The 22,086-nt window shown below is 50.7% G+C and overlaps 1 protein-coding gene across 1 annotated transcript in view; it reads right to left on the bottom strand.

The window, feature by feature from the left end:
• Positions 1-9,104: 9,104 nt before the first annotated feature.
• LOC139532887 (serine/threonine-protein kinase 24-like) overlaps positions 9,105-22,086 on the bottom strand; it is a gene marked incomplete at its 5' end in the record, with an annotated part of 43,858 nt that continues 30,876 nt past the window's right edge. The window contains 2 exon segments of the mRNA XM_071331038.1: positions 9,105-11,117; positions 21,559-21,695. Of these exon segments, the coding sequence (XP_071187139.1) occupies positions 11,078-11,117; positions 21,559-21,695 (177 nt within the window).

Here is a 22,086-nt window from a genome sequence, read left to right as displayed (position 1 = left end):
CACTGAGCTGAGTGAACTCACTACCCGTCAACAGAACAGAGTGTCTATATAAACACTGAGCTGAGTGAACTCACTACCCGTCAACAGAACAGTGTCTATATAAACACTGAGCTGAGTGAACTCACTACCTGTCAACAGAACAGAGTGTCTATATAAACACTGAGCTGAGTGAACTCACTACCTGTCAACAGTACAGAGTGTCTATATAAACACTGAGCTGAGTGAACTCACTACCCGTCAACAGAACAGTGTCTATATAAACACTGAGCTGAGTGAACTCACTACCTGTCAACAGAACAGAGTGTCTATATAAACACTGAGCTGAGTGAACTCACTACCCGTCAACAGAACAGTGTCTATATAAACACTGAGCTGAGTGAACTCACTACCTGTCAACAGAACAGAGTGTCTATATAAACACTGAGCTGAGTGAACTCACTACCCGTCAACAGAACAGTGTCTATATAAACACTGAGCTGAGTGAACTCACTACCTGTCAACAGAACAGAGTGTCTATATAAACACTGAGCTGAGTGAACTCACTACCCGTCAACAGAACAGTGTCTATATAAACACTGAGCTGAGTGAACTCACTACCTGTCAACAGAACAGAGTGTCTATATAAACACTGAGCTGAGTGAACTCACTACCTGTCAACAGTACAGAGTGTCTATATAAACACTGAGCTGAGTGAACTCACTACCCGTCAACAGAACAGTGTCTATATAAACACTGAGCTGAGTGAACTCACTACCTGTCAACAGAACAGTGTCTATATAAACACTGAGCTGAGTGAACTCACTACCCGTCAACAGAACAGTGTCTATATAAACACTGAGCTGAGTGAACTCACTACCTGTCAACAGAACAGAGTGTCTATATAAACACTGAGCTGAGTGAACTCACTACCTGTCAACAGAACAGAGTGTCTATATAAACACTGAGCTGAGTGAACTCACTACCTGTCAACAGAACAGAGTGTCTATATAAACACTGAGCTGAGTGAACTCACTACCCGTCAACAGAACAGTGTCTATATAAACACTGAGCTGAGTGAACTCACTACCTGTCAACAGAACAGAGTGTCTATATAAACACTGAGCTGAGTGAACTCACTACCCGTCAACAGAACAGAGTGTCTATATAAACACTGAGCTGAGTGAACTCACTACCCGTCAACAGAACAGTGTCTATATAAACACTGAGCTGAGTGAACTCACTACCTGTCAACAGAACAGAGTGTCTATATAAACACTGAGCTGAGTGAACTCACTACCTGTCAACAGAACAGAGTGTCTATATAAACACTGAGCTGAGTGAACTCACTACCCGTCAACAGAACAGTGTCTATATAAACACTGAGCTGAGTGAACTCACTACCCGTCAACAGAACAGTGTCTATATAAACACTGAGCTGAGTGAACTCACTACCTGTCAACAGAACAGAGTGTCTATATATACACTGAGATGAGTGAACTCACTACCCGTCAACAGAACAGTGTCTATATAAACACTGAGCTGAGTGAACTCACTACCTGTCAACAGAACAGAGTCTATATATACACTGAGCTGGGTGAACTCACTACCTGTCAACAGAACAGAGTGTCTATATAAACACTGAGCTGAGTGAACTCACTACCCGTCAACAGAACAGTGTCTATATAAACACTGAGCTGAGAGGAGCTGAGTGAACTCACTACCCGTCAACAGAACAGTGTCTATATAAACACTGAGCTGAGTGAACTCACTACCCGTCAACAGAACAGTGTCTATATAAACACTGAGCTGAGTGAACTCACTACCCGTCAACAGAACAGTGTCTATATAAACACTGAGCTGAGTGAACTCACTACCCGTCAACAGAACAGTGTCTATATAAACACTGAGCTGAGTGAACTCACTACCCGTCAACAGAACAGAGTGTCTATATATACACTGAGCTGAGTGAACTCATTACCCTTCAACAGAACAGTGTCTATATATACACTGAGCTGAGTGAACTCACTACCCGTCAACAGAACAGTGTCTATATATACACTGAGCTGAGTGAACTCACTACCCTGTCAACAGAACAGAGTGTCTATATAAACACTGAGCTGAGTGAACTCACTACCCGTCAACAGAACAGTGTGTCTATATATACACTGAGCTGAGTGAACTCACTACCCGTCAACAGAACAGTGTCTATATAAACACTGAGCTGAGTGAACTCACTACCCGTCAACAGAACAGAGTGTCTATATATACACTGAGCTGAGTGAACTCACTACCCGTCAACAGAACAGAGTGTCTATATAAACACTGAGCTGAGTGAACTCACTACCCGTCAACAGAACAGAGTGTCTATATAAACACTGAGCTGAGTGAACTCACTACCCGTCAACAGAACAGAGTGTCTATATATACACTGAGCTGAGTGAACTCATTACCCTTCAACAGAACAGTGTCTATATATACACTGAGCTGAGTGAACTCACTACCCGTCAACAGAACAGTGTCTATATATACACTGAGCTGAGTGAACTCACTACCCTTCAACAGAACAGTGTCTATATAAACACTGAGCTGAGTGAACTCACTACCCGTCAACAGAACAGTGTGTCTATATATACACTGAGCTGAGTGAACTCACTACCCTTCAACAGAACAGTGTCTATATAAACACTGAGCTGAGTGAACTCACTACCCTTCAACAGAACAGAGTGTCTATATATACACTGAGCTGAGTGAACTCACTACCCGTCAACAGAACAGAGTGTCTATATAAACACTGAGCTGAGTGAACTCATTACCCTTCAACAGAACAGAGTGTCTATATATACACTGAGCTGAGTGAACTCACTACCCGTCAACAGAACAGTGTCTATATATACACTGAGCTGAATGAACTCACTACCCGTGAACAGAACAGTGTCTATATATACACTGAGCTGAGTGAACTCACTACCTGTCAACAGAACAGTGTCTATATATACACTGAGCTGAGTGAACTCACTACCCGTCAACAGAACAGTGTCTATATAAACACTGAGCTGAGTGAACTCACTACCCTTCAACAGAACAGTGTCTATATATACACTGAGCTGAGTGAACTCACTACCCTTCAACAGAACAGAGTGTCTATATATACACTGAGCTGAGTGAACTCACTACCCTTCAACAGAACAGTGTCTATATAAACACTGAGCTGAGAGGAGCTGAGTGAACTCACTACCCGTCAACAGAACAGTGTCTATATAAACACTGAGCTGAGTGAACTCACTACCCGTCAACAGAACAGTGTCTATATAAACACTGAGCTGAGTGAACTCACTACCCGTCAACAGAACAGTGTCTATATAAACACTGAGCTGAGTGAACTCACTACCCGTCAACAGAACAGTGTCTATATAAACACTGAGCTGAGTGAACTCACTACCCGTCAACAGAACAGAGTGTCTATATATACACTGAGCTGAGTGAACTCATTACCCTTCAACAGAACAGTGTCTATATATACACTGAGCTGAGTGAACTCACTACCCGTCAACAGAACAGTGTCTATATATACACTGAGCTGAGTGAACTCACTACCCTTCAACAGAACAGTGTCTATATAAACACTGAGCTGAGTGAACTCACTACCCGTCAACAGAACAGTGTGTCTATATATACACTGAGCTGAGTGAACTCACTACCCTTCAACAGAACAGTGTCTATATAAACACTGAGCTGAGTGAACTCACTACCCTTCAACAGAACAGAGTGTCTATATATACACTGAGCTGAGTGAACTCACTACCCGTCAACAGAACAGAGTGTCTATATAAACACTGAGCTGAGTGAACTCATTACCCTTCAACAGAACAGAGTGTCTATATATACACTGAGCTGAGTGAACTCACTACCCGTCAACAGAACAGTGTCTATATATACACTGAGCTGAATGAACTCACTACCCGTGAACAGAACAGTGTCTATATATACACTGAGCTGAGTGAACTCACTACCTGTCAACAGAACAGTGTCTATATATACACTGAGCTGAGTGAACTCACTACCCGTCAACAGAACAGTGTCTATATAAACACTGAGCTGAGTGAACTCACTACCCTTCAACAGAACAGTGTCTATATATACACTGAGCTGAGTGAACTCACTACCCTTCAACAGAACAGAGTGTCTATATATACACTGAGCTGAGTGAACTCACTACCCTTCAACAGAACAGTGTCTATATATACACTGAGCTGAGTGAACTCACTACCCTTCAACAGAACAGAGTGTCTATATAAACACTGAGCTGAGTGAACTCATTACCCTTCAACAGAACAGAGTGTCTATATATACACTGAGCTGAGTGAACTCACTACCCGTCAACAGAACAGTGTCTATATATACACTGAGCTGAATGAACTCACTACCCGTGAACAGAACAGTGTCTTCATATACACTGAGCTGAGTGAACTCACTACCTGTCAACAGAACAGTGTCTATATATACACTGAGCTGAGTGAACTCACTACCCGTCAACAGAACAGTGTCTATATAAACACTGAGCTGAGTGAACTCACTACCCTTCAACAGAACAGTGTCTATATATACACTGAGCTGAGTGAACTCACTACCCTTCAACAGAACAGAGTGTCTATATATACACTGAGCTGAGTGAACTCACTACCCTTCAACAGAACAGTGTCTATATATACACTGAGCTGAGTGAACTCACTACCCTTCAACAGAACAGAGTGTCTATATATACACTGAGCTGAGTGAACTCACTACCTGTCAACAGAACAGAGTGTCTATATAAACACTGAGCTGAGTGAACTCACTACCCGTCAACAGAACAGTGTCTATATAAACACTGAGCTGAGTGAACTCACTACCTGTCAACAGAACAGAGTGTCTATATAAACACTGAGCTGAGTGAACTCACTACCCGTCAACAGAACAGAGTGTCTATATATACACTGAGCTGAGTGAACTCACTACCCGTCAACAGAACAGTGTCTATATAAACACTGAGCTGAGTGAACTCACTACCCGTCAACAGAACAGTGTCTATATATACATTGAGCTGAGTGAACTCACTACCCGTCAACAGAACAGTGTCTATATAAACACTGAGCTGAGTGAACTCACTACCTGTCAACAGAACAGTGTCTATATAAACACTGAGCTGAGTGAACTCACTACCCTTCATGGGTTTAAAAGCAGTGGATTGTTATAAGGACAAGTGCACACTTGTAGGGAGTATAGATCAGAGGGTAAGAACACATGTAAACTCAGTCCCTCTGTGGTGAACTTCCTGCTGTGGTAGGTTACTATGGTTACTGACCTAGCCCAACAGGGTCACACTCATAAAGAAAACAAAGTGCCGTTGAGTTTCACGGCTCAGTAAAACCCGCTGAACAAATGTTTACAACGCATATAACAAATAAAAAGTCAAGGCATTTTGTCCATTAGAGTGACTTTAATCTTAAATATTTACCTTGAACATTATCTACAAAATCATGTACACAGTGACTGATGTCTGCAACGTCAGTGACAGCTGAGCATATATACAGCTTGGTTTGTATACAAATCAGTCCTACACAGCACAGCGCCCCCAGTGGCTCGGAGGAGCCGTCCATCTGAAGCACTTCACCTGAGGTTCATAAAGACTAACAGCCCTGAGGAGCAGGGGGGAGTCAGGAGACCACGGAGAGGAGCAGGGGGGAGTCAGGAGACCACGGAGAGGAGCAGGGGGGGAGTCAGGAGACCACAGAGAGGAGCAGGGGGGGGGTCAGGAGACCACGGAGAGGAGCAGGGGGGAGTCAGGAGACCACGGAGAGGAGCAGGGGGGAGTCAGGAGACCACAGAGAGGAGCAGGGGGGAGTCAGGAGACCACGGAGAGGAGCAGGGGGGAGTCAGGAGACCACGGAGAGGAGCAGGGGGGAGTCAGGAGACCACAGAGAGGAGCAGGGGGGAGTCAGGAGACCACAGAGAGGAGCAGGGGGGAGTCAGGAGACCACAGAGAGGAGCAGGGGGGAGTCAGGAGACCACAGAGAGGAGCAGGGGGGAGTCAGGAGACCACAGAGAGGAGCAGGGGGGAGTCAGGAGACCACAGAGAGGAGCAGGGGGGAGTCAGGAGACCACAGAGAGGAGCAGGGGGGAGTCAGGAGACCACGGAGAGGAGCAGGGGGGAGTCAGGAGACCACAGAGAGGAGCAGGGGGGAGTCAGGAGACCACAGAGAGGAGCAGGGGGGAGTCAGGAGACCACGGAGAGGAGCAGGGGGGAGTCAGGAGACCACGGAGAGGAGCAGGGGGGAGTCAGGAGACCACAGAGAGGAGCAGGGGGGAGTCAGGAGACCACAGAGAGGAGCAGGGGGGAGTCAGGAGACCACGGAGAGGAGCAGGGGGGAGTCAGGAGACCACGGAGAGGAGCAGGGGGGAGTCAGGAGACCACAGAGAGGAGCAGGGGGGAGTCAGGAGACCACAGAGAGGAGCAGGGGGGAGTCAGGAGACCACGGAGAGGAGCAGGGGGGAGTCAGGAGACCACAGAGAGGAGCAGGGGGGAGTCAGGAGACCACAGAGAGGAGCAGGGGGGAGTCAGGAGACCACAGAGAGGAGCAGGGGGGAGTCAGGAGACCACGGAGAGGAGCAGGGGGGAGTCAGGAGACCACAGAGAGGAGCAGGGGGGAGTCAGGAGACCACGGAGAGGAGCAGGGGGGAGTCAGGAGACCACAGAGAGGAGCAGGGGGGAGTCAGGAGACCACGGAGAGGAGCAGGGGGGAGTCAGGAGACCACGGAGAGGAGCAGGGGGGAGTCAGGAGACCACAGAGAGGAGCAGGGGGGAGTCAGGAGACCACGGAGAGGAGCAGGGGGGAGTCAGGAGACCACGGAGAGGAGCAGGGGGGAGTCAGGAGACCACGGAGAGGAGCAGGGGGGGAGTCAGGAGACCACAGAGAGGAGCAGGGGGGAGTCAGGAGACCACAGAGAGGAGCAGGGGGGAGTCAGGAGACCACAGAGAGGAGCAGGGGGGAGTCAGGAGACCACAGAGAGGAGCAGGGGGGAGTCAGGAGACCACGGAGAGGAGCAGGGGGGAGTCAGGAGACCACAGAGAGGAGCAGGGGGGAGTCAGGAGACCACAGAGAGGAGCAGGGGGGAGTCAGGAGACCACAGAGAGGAGCAGGGGGGAGTCAGGAGACCACGGAGAGGAGCAGGGGGGAGTCAGGAGACCACAGAGAGGAGCAGGGGGGAGTCAGGAGACCACGGAGAGGAGCAGGGGGGAGTCAGGAGACCACAGAGAGGAGCAGGGGGGAGTCAGGAGACCACAGAGAGGAGCAGGGGGGAGTCAGGAGACCACGGAGAGGAGCAGGGGGGAGTCAGGAGACCACGGAGAGGAGCAGGGGGGAGTCAGGAGACCACAGAGAGGAGCAGGGGGGGGGGTCAGGAGACCACAGAGAGGAGCAGGGGGGAGTCAGGAGACCACGGAGAGGAGCAGGGGGGAGTCAGGAGACCACAGAGAGGAGCAGGGGGGAGTCAGGAGACCACGGAGAGGAGCAGGGGGGAGTCAGGAGACCACAGAGAGGAGCAGGGGGGAGTCAGGAGACCACGGAGAGGAGCAGGGGGGAGTCAGGAGACCACAGAGAGGAGCAGGGGGGAGTCAGGAGACCACAGAGAGGAGCAGGGGGGAGTCAGGAGACCACGGAGAGGAGCAGGGGGGAGTCAGGAGACCACGGAGAGGAGCAGGGGGGAGTCAGGAGACCACAGAGAGGAGCAGGGGGGAGTCAGGAGACCACAGAGAGGAGCAGGGGGGAGTCAGGAGACCACGGAGAGGAGCAGGGGGGAGTCAGGAGACCACGGAGAGGAGCAGGGGGGAGTCAGGAGACCACGGAGAGGAGCAGGGGGGAGTCAGGAGACCACAGAGAGGAGCAGGGGGGAGTCAGGAGACCACAGAGAGGAGCAGGGGGGAGTCAGGAGACCACGGAGAGGAGCACGGGGGAGTCAGGAGACCACAGAGAGGAGCAGGGGGGAGTCAGGAGACCACAGAGAGGAGCAGGGGGGAGTCAGGAGACCACAGAGAGGAGCAGGGGGGAGTCAGGAGACCACAGAAAGGAGCAGGGGGGAGTCAGGAGACCACAGAGAGGAGCAGGGGGGAGTCAGGAGACCACGGAGAGGAGCAGGGGGGGAGTCAGGAGACCACAGAGAGGAGCAGGGGGGAGTCAGGAGACCACAGAGAGGAGCAGGGGGGAGTCAGGAGACCACGGAGAGGAGCAGGGGGGGAGTCAGGAGACCACAGAGAGGAGCAGGGGGGAGTCAGGAGACCACAGAGAGGAGCAGGGGGGAGTCAGGAGACCACAGAGAGGAGCAGGGGGGAGTCAGGAGACCACGGAGAGGAGCAGGGGGGGAGTCAGGAGACCACAGAGAGGAGCAGGGGGGAGTCAGGAGACCACAGAGAGGAGCAGGGGGGAGTCAGGAGACCACGGAGAGGAGCAGGGGGGGAGTCAGGAGACCACAGAGAGGAGCAGGGGGGAGTCAGGAGACCACGGAGAGGAGCAGGGGGGGAGTCAGGAGACCACAGAGAGGAGCAGGGGGGAGTCAGGAGACCACAGAGAGGAGCAGGGGGGAGTCAGGAGACCACAGAGAGGAGCAGGGGGGAGTCAGGAGACCACGGAGAGGAGCAGGGGGGAGTCAGGAGACCACGGAGAGGAGCAGGGGGGAGTCAGGAGACCACAGAGAGGAGCAGGGGGGAGTCAGGAGACCACAGAGAGGAGCAGGGGGGAGTCAGGAGACCACGGAGAGGAGCAGGGGGGAGTCAGGAGACCACGGAGAGGAGCAGGGGGGAGTCAGGAGACCACGGAGAGGGGGGGGGGGTTGGGGTGGTAGCGGGGGGGGGGTTGGGGTGGTAGCGGGGGGGGTTGGGGTGGTAGCGGGGGGGGTTGGGGTGGTAGCGGGGGGGTTGGGGTGGTAGCGGGGGGGGTTGGGGTGGTAGCGGGGGGGTTGGGGTGGTAGCGGGGGGGTTGGGGTGGTAGCGGGGGGGTTGGGGTGGTAGCGGGGGGGTTGGGGTGGTAGCGGGGGGGTTGGGGTGGTAGCGTGGGGGTTGGGGTGGTAGCGGGGGGGGTTGGGGTGGTAGCGGGGGGGTTGGGGTGGTAGCGGGGGGGTTGGGGTGGTAGCGGGGGGGGTTGGGGTGGTAGCGGGGGGGTTGGGGTGGTAGCGGGGGGGTTGGGGTGGTAGCGGGGGGGTTGGGGTGGTAGCGGGGGGGTTGGGGTAGTAGCGGGGGGGTTGGGGTGGTAGCGGGGGGGGTTGGGGTGGTAGCGGGGGGGGGTTGCGTTTGATTCTCTCCCCTTCAGGAGAGCTGCTGCAGAGACAAACTCATCACCAGGACACAGGTTAGTTAACCCATCACCAGGACACAGGTTAGTTAACCCATCACCAGGACACAGGTTAGTTAACCCATCACCAGGACACAGGTTAGTTAACCCATCACCAGGACACAGGTTAGTTAACCCATCACCAGGACACAGGTTAGTTTACCCATCACCAGGACACAGGTTAGTTAACCCATCACCAGGACACAGGTTAGTTAACTCTGGTTCCAGTCAGTCAGACTGGGTCCATACTGATGGGTTCTCCTCTGGTACCAGTCAGACTGGGTCCATACTGATGGGTCCTCCTCTGGTACCAGTCAGACTGGGTCCATACTGATGGGTTCTCCTCTGGTACCAGTCAGACTGGGTCCATACTGATGGGTCCTCCTCTGGTACCAGTCAGACTGGGTCCATACTGATGGGTCCTCCTCTGGTACCAGTCAGACTGGGTCCATACTGATGGGTCCTCCTCTGGTACCAGTCAGACTGGGTCCATACTGATGGGTCCTCCTCTGGTACCAGTCAGACTGGGTCCATACTGACGGGTCCTCTGGTACCAGTCAGACTGGGTCCATACTGATGGGTCCTCCTCTGGTACCAGTCAGACTGGGTCCATACTGATGGGTCCTCCTCTGGTACCAGTCAGACTGGGTCCATACTGATGGGTCCTCCTCTGATACCAGTCAGACTGGGTCCATACTGATGGGTCCATACTGATGGTTCCTCCTCTGGTACCAGTCAGACTGGGTTCATACTGATGGGTCCTCCTCTGGTACCAGTCAGACTCGGTCCATACTGATGGGTCCTCCTCTGGTACCAGTCAGACTGGGTCCACACTGATGGGTCCTCCTCTGGTACCAGTCAGACTGGGTCCATACTGATGGGTCCTCCTCTGGTACCAGTCAGACTGGGTCCATACTGATGGGTCCTCCTCTGGTTCCAGTCAGACTGGGTCCATACTGATGGGTCCTCCTCTGGTACCAGTCAGACTGGGTCCATACTGATGGGTCCTCCTCTGGTACCAGTCAGACTGGGTCCATACTGATGGGTCCTCCTCTGGTACCAGTCAGACTGGGTCCATACTGATGGGTCCTCCTCTGGTACCAGTCAGACTGGGTCCATACTGATGGGTCCTCCTCTGGTTCCAGTCAGACTGGGTCCATATTGATGGGTCCTCCTCTGGTTCCAGTCAGACTGGGTCCATACTGATGGGTCCTCCTCTGGTACCAGTCAGACTGGGTCCATACTGATGGGTCCTCCTCTGGTACCAGTCAGACTGGGTCCATACTGATGGGTCCTCCTCTGGTTCCAGTCAGACTGGGTCCATACTGATGGGTCCTCCTCTGGTTCCAGTCAGACTGGGTCCATACTGATGGGTCCTCCTCTGGTACCAGTCAGACTGGGTCCATACTGATGGGTCCTCCTCTGGTACCAGTCAGACTGGGTCCATACTGATGGGTCCTCCTCTGAGAAGCAGTATCTCCTCCTTGCTCTTGGGTTAATTCTCCAGCAGTGTTAACAGAGTGACTGGCCTCTACTGCCCTCTCTGGTCTCCACAGGTTTATCAAGTTACTAAAAGAGGCCTTGGAGTTGATCACCAAGCGTCTGGTGTGTTCAGTGTTCTCCAGCAGGAATATGTGACAGACACCTATGGTGTTATCCAGGCTGACCTCTAACCTCTGACTGGACCACAGACAGGGGGTGGGACCTGGGAGAGGCGGGCTGGGGCAGAGAGCCAATCACTAGGGAGAAGAGCACGAAGACTTCCTGCCTGAAGAAAATCTAAGAGAGAGAGGACAGAGAAGATGGAGAGAGATTATGATAAACTAAGTTACAGTCAGTAATCAAGCAGTGGACAGAGAAGATGGAGGGAGGTTAGGACAGTGGACAGAGAAGATGGAGATGGAGGTTAGGACAGTGGACAGAGAAGATGGAGGTTAGGACAGTGGACAGAGAAGATGGAGGTTAGGACAGTGGACAGAGAAGATGGAGGTTAGGACAGTGGACAGAGAAAATGGAGGTTAGGACAGTGGACAGAGAAGATGGAGGTGAGGACAGTGGACAGAGAAGATGGAGGTGAGGACAGTGGACAGAGAAGATGGAGGTTAGGACAGTGGACAGAGAAGATGGAGAGAGGTTAGGACAGTGGACAGAGAAGATGGAGGTTAGGATAGTGGACAGAGAAGATGGAGGTTAGGATAGTGGACAGAGAAGATGGAGAGAGGTTAGGACAGTGGATAGAGAAGATGGAGGTTAGGACAGTGGACAGAGAAGATGGAGAGAGGTGAGGACAGTGGACAGAGCAGATGGAGGTTAGGACAGTAGACAGAGAAGATGGAGAGAGGTGAGGACAGTGGACAGAGCAGATGGAGGTTAGGACAGTAGACAGAGAAGATGGAGAGAGGTGAGGACAGTGGACAGAGCAGATGGAGGTTAGGACAGTAGACAGAGAAGATGGAGGTGAGGACAGTGGACAGAGAAGATGGAAAGAGGTTAGGACAGTGGACAGAGAAGATGGAGGTTAGGACAGTGGACAGAGAAGATGGAGGTTAGGACAGTGGACAGAGAAGATGGAGAGAGGTTAGGACAGTGGACAGAGAAGATGGAGAGAGGTTAGGACAGTGGACAGAGAAGATGGAGAGAGGTTAGGACAGTGGACAGAGAAGATGGAGGTTAGGATAGTGGACAGAGAAGATGGAGGTTAGGATAGTGGACAGAGAAGATGGAGAGAGGTTAGGACAGTGGACAGAGAAGATGGAGGTTAGGACAGTGGACAGAGAAGATGGAGGTGAGGACAGTGGACAGAGAAGATGGAGGTTAGGACAGTGGACAGAGAAGATGGAGAGAGGTTAGGACAGTGGACAGAGAAGATGGAGAGAGGTTAGGACAGTGGACAGAGAAGATGGAGGTTAGGACAGTGGACAGAGAAGATGGAGGTTAGGACAGTGGACAGAGAAGATGGAGGTTAGGACAGTGGACAGAGAAGATAGAGAGAGGTTAGGACAGTGGACAGAGAAGATGGAGAGAGGTTAGGACAGTGGACAGAGAAGATGGAGAGAGGTTAGGACAGTGGACAGAGAAGATGGAGGTTAGGACAGTGGACAGAGAAGATAGAGAGAGGTTAGGACAGTGAACAGAGAAGATGGAGAGAGGTTAGGACAGTGGACAGAGAAGATGGAGGTTAGGACAGTGGACAGAGAAGATGGAGGTTAGTGGTAGGGTACTAGGGTTATAGGGGTTTGTGGTAGGGTACTAGGGTTATAGGGGTTAGTGGTAGGGTACTAGGGTTATAGGGGTTAGTGGTAGGGTAATAGGGGTTAGTGGTAGGGTAATAGGGTTATAGGGGTTAGTGGTAGGGTACTAGGGTTAGTGGTAGGGTACTAGGGTTATAGGGGTTAGTGGTAGGGTACTAGGGTTATAGGGGTTAGTGGTAGGGTAATAGGGTTATAGGGGTTAGTGGTAGGATACTAGGGTTATAGGGGTTAGTGGTAGGGTACTAGGGTTATAGGGGTTAGTGGTAGGGTAATAGGGTTAGTGGTAGGGTACTAGGGTTATAGGGGTTAGTGGTAGGGTAATAGGGTTATAGGGGTTAGTGGTAGGGTACTAGGGTTATAGGGGTTAGTGGTAGGGTAATAGGGTTAGTGGTAGGATACTAGGGTTATAGGGGTTAGTGGTAGGGTACTAGGGTTATAGGGGTTAGTGGTAGGGTAATAGGGTTATAGGGGTTAGTGGTAGGGTACTAGGGTTATAGGGGTTAGTGATAGGGTACTAGGGTTATAGGGGTTAGTGGTAGGGTACTAGGGTTATAGGTGTTAGTGGTAGGGTACTAGGGTTAGTGGTAGGGTACTAGGATTATAGGGGTTAGTGGTAGGGTACTAGGGTTAGTGGTAGGGGTATAGGGGTTAGTGGTAGGGTACTAGGGTTATAGGGGTTAGTGGTAGGGTACTAGGGTTAGTGGTAGGGTACTAGGGTTATAGGGGTTAGTGGTAGGGTACTAGGGTTAGTGGTAGGGGTATAGGGGTTAGTGGTAGGGTACTAGGGTTAGTGGTAGGGTACTAGGGTTATAGGGGTTAGTGGTAGGGTACTAGGGTTAGTGGTAGGGGTATAGGGGTTAGTGGTAGGGTACTAGGGTTATAGGGGTTAGTGGTAGGGTACTAGGGTTAGTGGTAGGGTACTAGGGTTATAGGGGTTAGTGGTAGGGTACTAGGGTTATAGGTGTTAGTGGTAGGGTACTAGGGTTAGTGGTAGGGTACTAGGGTTAGAGGGGTTAGTGGTAGGGTACTAGGGTTATAGGGGTTAGTGGTAGGGTACTAGGGTTATAGGGGTTAGTGGTAGGGTACTAGGGTTAGTGGTAGGGTACTAGGGTTATAGGGGTTAGTGGTAGGGTACTAGGGTTATAGGTGTTAGTGGTAGGGTACTAGGGTTAGTGGTAGGGTACTAGGGTTAGTGGTAGGGTAATAGGGTTATAGGGGTTAGTGGTAGGGTACTAGGGTTAGTGGTAGGGTACTAGGGTAAGTGTTAGGGTATTAGGGTTATAGGGGTTAGTGGTAGGGTACTAGGGTTAGTGATAGGGTACTAGGGTTAGTGGTAGGGTACTAGGGTACTAGGGGTTAGTGGTAGGGTACTAGGGTTATAGGGGTTAGTGGTAGGGTACTAGGGTACTAGGGGTTAGTGGTAGGGTACTAGGGTTATAGGGGTTAGTGGTAGGGTACTAGGGTTATAGGGGTTAGTGGTAGGGTACTAGGGTACTAGGGTTAGTGGTAGGGTAATAGGGGTTAGTGGTAGGGTACTAGGGTTAGTGGTAGGGTACTAGGGGTTAGTGGTAGGGTACTAGGGGTTAGTGGTAGGGTACTAGGTACTAGGGGTTAGTGGTAGGGTACTAGGGTTATAGGGGTTAGTGGTAGGGTACTAGGGTACTAGGGTTAGTGGTAGGGTAATAGGGGTTAGTGGTAGGGTACTAGGGTTATAGGGGTTAGTGGTAGGGTACTAGGGTTAGTGGTAGGGTACTAGGGTTATAGGGGTTAGTGGTAAGGTACTAGGGTTAGTGGTAGGGTAATAGGGGTTAGTGGTAGGGTACTAGGGGTTATATGGGTTAGTGGTAGGGTACCAGGGTTAGTGGTAGGGTACTAGGGTTATAGGGGTTAGTGGTAGGGTACTAGGGTTAGTGGTAGGGTACTAGGGGTATAGGGGTTAGTGGTAGGGTACTAGGGTTAGTGGTAAGGTACTAGGGTTAGTGGTAGGGTACTAGGGTATAGGGGTTAGTGGTAGGGTACTAGGGTTATAGGGGTTAGTGATAGGGTACTAGGGTTATAGGGGTTAGTGGTAGGGTACTAGGGTTATAGGTGTTAGTGGTAGGGTACTAGGGTTAGTGGTAGGGTACTAGGATTATAGGGGTTAGTGGTAGGGTAATAGGGTTAGTGGTAGGGGTATAGGGGTTAGTGGTAGGGTACTAGGGTTATAGGGGTTAGTGGTAGGGTACTAGGCTTAGTGGTAGGGTACTAGGGTTATAGGGGTTAGTGGTAGGGTACTATGGTTAGTGGTAGGGGTATAGGGGTTAGTGGTAGGGTACTAGGGTTAGTGGTAGGGTACTAGGGTTATAGGGGTTAGTGGTAGGGTACTAGGGTTAGTGGTAGGGGTATAGGGGTTAGTGGTAGGGTACTAGGGTTATAGGGGTTAGTGGTAGGGTACTAGGGTTAGTGGTAGGGTACTAGGGTTATAGGGGTTAGTGGTAAGGTACTAGGGTTAGTGGTAGGGTAATAGGGGTTAGTGGTAGGGTACTAGGGGTTATATGGGTTAGTGGTAGGGTACCAGGGTTAGTGGTAGGGTACTAGGGTTATAGGGGTTAGTGGTAGGGTACTAGGGTTAGTGGTAGGGTACTAGGGGTATAGGGGTTAGTGGTAGGGTACTAGGGTTAGTGGTAGGGTACTAGGGTTAGTGGTAGGGTACTAGGGTATAGGGGTTAGTGGTAGGGTACTAGGGTATAGGGGTTAGTGGTAGGGTACTAGGGTACTAGGGCTAGTGGTAGGGTACTAGGGTTAGTGGTAGGGTTATAGGGGTTAGTGGTAGGGTACTAGGGTTATAGGGGTTAGTGATAGGGTACTAGGGTTATAGGGGTTAGTGGTAGGGTACTAGGGTTATAGGTGTTAGTGGTAGGGTACTAGGGTTAGTGGTAGGGTACTAGGATTATAGGGGTTAGTGGTAGGGTACTAGGGTTAGTGGTAGGGGTATAGGGGTTAGTGGTAGGGTACTAGGGTTATAGGTGTTAGTGGTAGGGTACTAGGGTTATAGGGGTTAGTGGTAGGGTACTAGGGTTATAGGGGTTAGTGGTAGGGTACTAGGGTACTAGGGTTAGTGGTAGGGTAATAGGGGTTAGTGGTAGGGTACTAGGGTTAGTGGTAGGGTACTAGGGGTTAGTGGTAGGGTACTAGGGGTTAGTGGTAGGGTACTAGGTACTAGGGGTTAGTGGTAGGGTACTAGGGTTATAGGGGTTAGTGGTAGGGTACTAGGGTACTAGGGTTAGTTGTAGGGTAATAGGGGTTAGTGGTAGGGTACTAGGGTTATAGGGGTTAGTGGTAGGGTACTAGGGTTAGTGGTAGGGTACCAGGGTTATAGGTGTTAGTGGTAGGGTACTAGGGTTAGTGGTAGGGTACTAGGATTATAGGGGTTAGTGGTAGGGTACTAGGGTTAGTGGTAGGGGTATAGGGGTTAGTGGTAGGGTACTAGGGTTATAGGTGTTAGTGGTAGGGTACTAGGGTTAGTGGTAGGGTACTAGGGTTAGTGGTAGGGTACTAGGGTTATAGGGGTTAGTGGTAGGGTACTAGGGTTATAGGGGTTAGTGGTAGGGTACTAGGGTTATAGGGGTTAGTGGTAGGGTACTAGGGTTATAGGGGTTAGTGGTAGGGTACTAGGGTTATAGGGGTTAGTGGTAGGGTACTAGGGTTATAGGGGTTAGTGGTAGGGTACTAGGGATATATGGGTTAGTGGTAGGGTACTAGGGTTATAGGGGTTAGTGGTAGGGTACTAGGGTTTTAGGGGTTAGTGGTAGGGTACTAGGGTTATATGGGTTAGTGGTAGGGTACTAGGGTTATAGGGGTTAGTGGTAGGGTAATAGGGTTATAGGGGTTAGTGGTAGGGTACTAGGGTTATAGGGGTTAGTGGTAGGGTAATAGGGTTAGTGGTAGGGTACTAGGGTTATAGGGGTTAGTGGTAGGGTACTAGGGTTATAGGGGTTAGTGGTAGGGTAATAGGGTTATAGGGGTTAGTGGTAGGGTACTAGGGTTATAGGGGTTAGTGATAGGGTACTAGGGTTATAGGGGTTAGTGGTAGGGTACTAGGGTTATAGGTGTTAGTGGTAGGGTACTAGGGTTAGTGGTAGGGTACTAGGATTATAGGGGTTAGTGGTAGGGTACTAGGGTTAGTGGTAGGGGTATAGGGGTTAGTGGTAGGGTACTAGGGTTATAGGGGTTAGTGGTAGGGTACTAGGGTTAGTGGTAGGGTACTAGGGTTATAGGGGTTAGTGGTAGGGTACTAGGGTTAGTGGTAGGGGTATAGGGGTTAGTGGTAGGGTACTAGGGTTAGTGGTAGGGTACTAGGGTTATAGGGGTTAGTGGTAGGGTACTAGGGTTAGTGGTAGGGGTATAGAGGTTAGTGGTAGGGTACTAGGGTTATAGGGGTTAGTGGTAGGGTACTAGGGTTAGTGGTAGGGTACTAGGGTTATAGGGGTTAGTGGTAGGGTACTAGGGTTATAGGTGTTAGTGGTAGGGTACTAGGGTTAGTGGTAGGGTACTAGGGTTAGAGGGGTTAGTGGTAGGGTACTAGGGTTATAGGGGTTAGTGGTAGGGTACTAGGGTTATAGGGGTTAGTGGTAGGGTACTAGGGTTAGTGGTAGGGTACTAGGGTTATAGGGGTTAGTGGTAGGGTACTAGGGTTATAGGTGTTAGTGGTAGGGTACTAGGGTTAGTGGTAGGGTACTAGGGTTAGTGGTAGGGTAATAGGGTTATAGGGGTTAGTGGTAGGGTACTAGGGTTAGTGGTAGGGTACTAGGGTAAGTGTTAGGGTATTAGGGTTATAGGGGTTAGTGGTAGGGTACTAGGGTTAGTGATAGGGTACTAGGGTTAGTGGTAGGGTACTAGGGTACTAGGGGTTAGTGGTAGGGTACTAGGGTTATAGGGGTTAGTGGTAGGGTACTAGGGTACTAGGGGTTAGTGGTAGGGTACTAGGGTTATAGGGGTTAGTGGTAGGGTACTAGGGTTATAGGGGTTAGTGGTAGGGTACTAGGGTTAGTGGTAGGGTAATAGGGGTTAGTGGTAGGGTACTAGGGTTAGTGGTAGGGTACTAGGGGTTAGTGGTAGGGTACTAGGGGTTAGTGGTAGGGTACTAGGTACTAGGGGTTAGTGGTAGGGTACTAGGGTTATAGGGGTTAGTGGTAGGGTACTAGGGTTAGTGGTAGGGTAATAGGGGTTAGTGGTAGGGTACTAGGGTTATAGGGGTTAGTGGTAGGGTACTAGGGTTAGTGGTAGGGTACTAGGGTTATAGGGGTTAGTGGTAAGGTACTATGGTTAGTGGTAGGGTAATAGGGGTTAGTGGTAGGGTACTAGGGGTTATATGGGTTAGTGGTAGGGTACCAGGGTTAGTGGTAGGGTACTAGGGTTATAGGGGTTAGTGGTAGGGTACTAGGGTTAGTGGTAGGGTACTAGGGGTATAGGGGTTAGTGGTAGGGTACTAGGGTTAGTGGTAAGGTACTAGGGTTAGTGGTAGGGTACTAGGGTATAGGGGTTAGTGGTAGGGTACTAGGGTTATAGGGGTTAGTGATAGGGTACTAGGGTTATAGGGGTTAGTGGTAGGGTACTAGGGTTATAGGTGTTAGTGGTAGGGTACTAGGGTTAGTGGTAGGGTACTAGGATTATAGGGGTTAGTGGTAGGGTAATAGGGTTAGTGGTAGGGGTATAGGGGTTAGTGGTAGGGTACTAGGGTTATAGGGGTTAGTGGTAGGGTACTAGGCTTAGTGGTAGGGTACTAGGGTTATAGGGGTTAGTGGTAGGGTACTATGGTTAGTGGTAGGGGTATAGGGGTTAGTGGTAGGGTACTAGGGTTAGTGGTAGGGTACTAGGGTTATAGGGGTTAGTGGTAGGGTACTAGGGTTAGTGGTAGGGGTATAGGGGTTAGTGGTAGGGTACTAGGGTTATAGGGGTTAGTGGTAGGGTACTAGGGTTAGTGGTAGGGTACTAGGGTTATAGGGGTTAGTGGTAAGGTACTAGGGTTAGTGGTAGGGTAATAGGGGTTAGTGGTAGGGTACTAGGGGTTATATGGGTTAGTGGTAGGGTACCAGGGTTAGTGGTAGGGTACTAGGGTTATAGGGGTTAGTGGTAGGGTACTAGGGTTAGTGGTAGGGTACTAGGGGTATAGGGGTTAGTGGTAGGGTACTAGGGTTAGTGGTAGGGTACTAGGGTTAGTGGTAGGGTACTAGGGTTAGTGGTAGGGTACCAGGGTTAGTGGTAGGGTACTAGGGTTATAGGGGTTAGTGGTAGGGTACTAGGGTTAGTGGTAGGGTACTAGGGGTATAGGGGTTAGTGGTAGGGTACTAGGGTTAGTGGTAAGGTACTAGGGTTAGTGGTAGGGTACTAGGGTATAGGGGTTAGTGGTAGGGTACTAGGGTTATAGGGGTTAGTGATAGGGTACTAGGGTTATAGGGGTTAGTGGTAGGGTACTAGGGTTATAGGTGTTAGTGGTAGGGTACTAGGGTTAGTGGTAGGGTACTAGGATTATAGGGGTTAGTGGTAGGGTACTAGGGTTAGTGGTAGGGGTATAGGGGTTAGTGGTAGGGTACTAGGGTTATAGGGGTTAGTGGTAGGGTACTAGGCTTAGTGGTAGGGTACTAGGGTTATAGGGGTTAGTGGTAGGGTACTATGGTTAGTGGTAGGGGTATAGGGGTTAGTGGTAGGGTACTAGGGTTAGTGGTAGGGTACTAGGGTTATAGGGGTTAGTGGTAGGGTACTAGGGTTAGTGGTAGGGGTATAGGGGTTAGTGGTAGGGTACTAGGGTTATAGGGGTTAGTGGTAGGGTACTAGGGTTAGTGGTAGGGTACTAGGGTTATAGGGGTTAGTGGTAAGGTACTAGGGTTAGTGGTAGGGTAATAGGGGTTAGTGGTAGGGTACTAGGGGTTATATGGGTTAGTGGTAGGGTACCAGGGTTAGTGGTAGGGTACTAGGGTTATAGGGGTTAGTGGTAGGGTACTAGGGTTAGTGGTAGGGTACTAGGGGTATAGGGGTTAGTGGTAGGGTACTAGGGTTAGTGGTAGGGTACTAGGGTTAGTGGTAGGGTACTAGGGTATAGGGGTTAGTGGTAGGGTACTAGGGTATAGGGGTTAGTGGTAGGGTACTAGGGTACTAGGGCTAGTGGTAGGGTACTAGGGTTAGTGGTAGGGTTATAGGGGTTAGTGGTAGGGTACTAGGGTTATAGGGGTTAGTGATAGGGTACTAGGGTTATAGGGGTTAGTGGTAGGGTACTAGGGTTATAGGTGTTAGTGGTAGGGTACTAGGGTTAGTGGTAGGGTACTAGGATTATAGGGGTTAGTGGTAGGGTACTAGGGTTAGTGGTAGGGGTATAGGGGTTAGTGGTAGGGTACTAGGGTTATAGGTGTTAGTGGTAGGGTACTAGGGTTATAGGGGTTAGTGGTAGGGTACTAGGGTTATAGGGGTTAGTGGTAGGGTACTAGGGTACTAGGGTTAGTGGTAGGGTAATAGGGGTTAGTGGTAGGGTACTAGGGTTAGTGGTAGGGTACTAGGGGTTAGTGGTAGGGTACTAGGGGTTAGTGGTAGGGTACTAGGTACTAGGGGTTAGTGGTAGGGTACTAGGGTTATAGGGATTAGTGGTAGGGTACAAGGGTACTAGGGTTAGTGGTAGGGTAATAGGGGTTAGTGGTAGGGTACTAGGGTTATAGGGGTTAGTGGTAGGGTACTAGGGTTAGTGGTAGGGTACCAGGGTTATAGGTGTTAGTGGTATGGTACTAGGGTTAGTGGTAGGGTACTAGGATTATAGGGGTTAGTGGTAGGGTACTAGGGTTAGTGGTAGGGGTATAGGGGTTAGTGGTAGGGTACTAGGGTTATAGGTGTTAGTGGTAGGGTACTAGGGTTAGTGGTAGGGTACTAGGGTTAGTGGTAGGGTACTAGGGTTATAGGGGTTAGTGGTAGGGTACTAGGGTTATAGGGGTTAGTGGTAGGGTACTAGGGTTATAGGGGTTAGTGGTAGGGTACTAGGGTTATAGGGGTTAGTGGTAGGGTACTAGGGTTATAGGGGTTAGTGGTAGGGTACTAGGGTTATAGGGGTTAGTGGTAGGGTACTAGGGATATATGGGTTAGTGGTAGGGTACTAGGGTTATAGGGGTTAGTGGTAGGGTACTAGGGTTTTAGGGGTTAGTGGTAGGGTACTAGGGTTATATGGGTTAGTGGTAGGGTACTAGGGTTATAGGGGTTAGTGGTAGGGTACTAGGGTTATAGGGGTTAGTGGTAGGGTACTAGGGGTTAGTGGTAGGGTACTAGGGTATAGGGGTTAGTGGTAGGGTACTAAGGTTAGTGGTAGGGTTATAGGGGTTAGTGGTAGGGTACTAGGGTTAGTGGTAGGGTACTAGGGTTATAGGGGTTAGTGGTAGGGTACTAGGGTTAGTGGTAGGGTACTAGGGTTATAGGGGTTAGTGGCAGGGTACTAGGGTTAGTGGTAGGGTACTAGGGTTATAGGGGTTAGTGGTAGGGTACTAGGGTTAGTGGTAGGGTACTAGGGTTAGTGGTAGGGTACTAGGGTTATAGGGGTTAGTGGTAGGGTACTAGGGTTATAGGGGTTAGTGGTAGGGTACTAGGGTTATAGGGGTTAGTGGTAGGGTACTAGGGTTATAGGGGTTAGTGGTAGGGTACTAAGGAATAGGGGTTAGTGGTAGGGTACTAGGGTTATAGGGGTTAGTGGTAGGGTACTAAGGTATAGGGGTTAGTGGTAGGGTACGAGGGTTAGTGGTAGGGTACTAGGGTTATAGGGGTTAGTGGTAGGGTACTAGGGTTAGTGGTAGGGTACTAGAGTTAGTGGTAGGGTACTAGGGTATAGGGGGTAGTGGTAGGGTACTAGGGTTAGTGGTAGGGTACTAGGGTTAGTGGTAGGGTACTAGGGTTATAGGGGTTAGTGGTAGGGTACTAGGGTTAGTGGTAGGGTACTAGGGTATAGGGGGTAGTATTCACACCTCTGCAGTCTGTTAACCAGCTGTGTGACCAGGGAGTCAGAGATCCCAGGGTAGGCCTCCTCAGCTAGGAGAATAGCTTCTCTCAGTTCATCTAGAGCCATGGGGTTCCCATTCACTGCCTCCTGACGCTGCTTCAGCTGGAGGACAGAGAGACGGGAACAGGGTTAGGAGGGAGGACAGAGAGACGGGAACTGGGGTAGGAGGGAGGACAGAGAGACGGGAACAGGGTTAGGAGGGAGGACAGAGAGACGGGAACAGGGTTAGGAGGGAGGACAAAGAGACGGGAACAGGGTTAGGAGGGAGGACAGAGAGACGGGAACAGGGTTAGGAGGGAGGACAGAGAGACGGGAACACAACAGGGGTAGGAGGGAGGACAGAGACAGGGTTAGGAGGACAGAGAGACGGGAACAGGGTTAGGAGGGAGGACAGAGAGACGGGAACACAACAGGGGTAGGAGGGAGGACAGAGAGACGGGAACACAACAGGGTTAGGAGGACAGAGAGACAGGAACACAACAGGGTTAGGAGG

Source organism: Salvelinus alpinus, chromosome 10, assembly GCF_045679555.1.
Source record: "Salvelinus alpinus chromosome 10, SLU_Salpinus.1, whole genome shotgun sequence".
Classification (NCBI taxonomy): Eukaryota; Metazoa; Chordata; class Actinopteri; order Salmoniformes; family Salmonidae; genus Salvelinus; species Salvelinus alpinus.
This window is presented reverse-complemented; position numbering and strand designations above follow the sequence as displayed.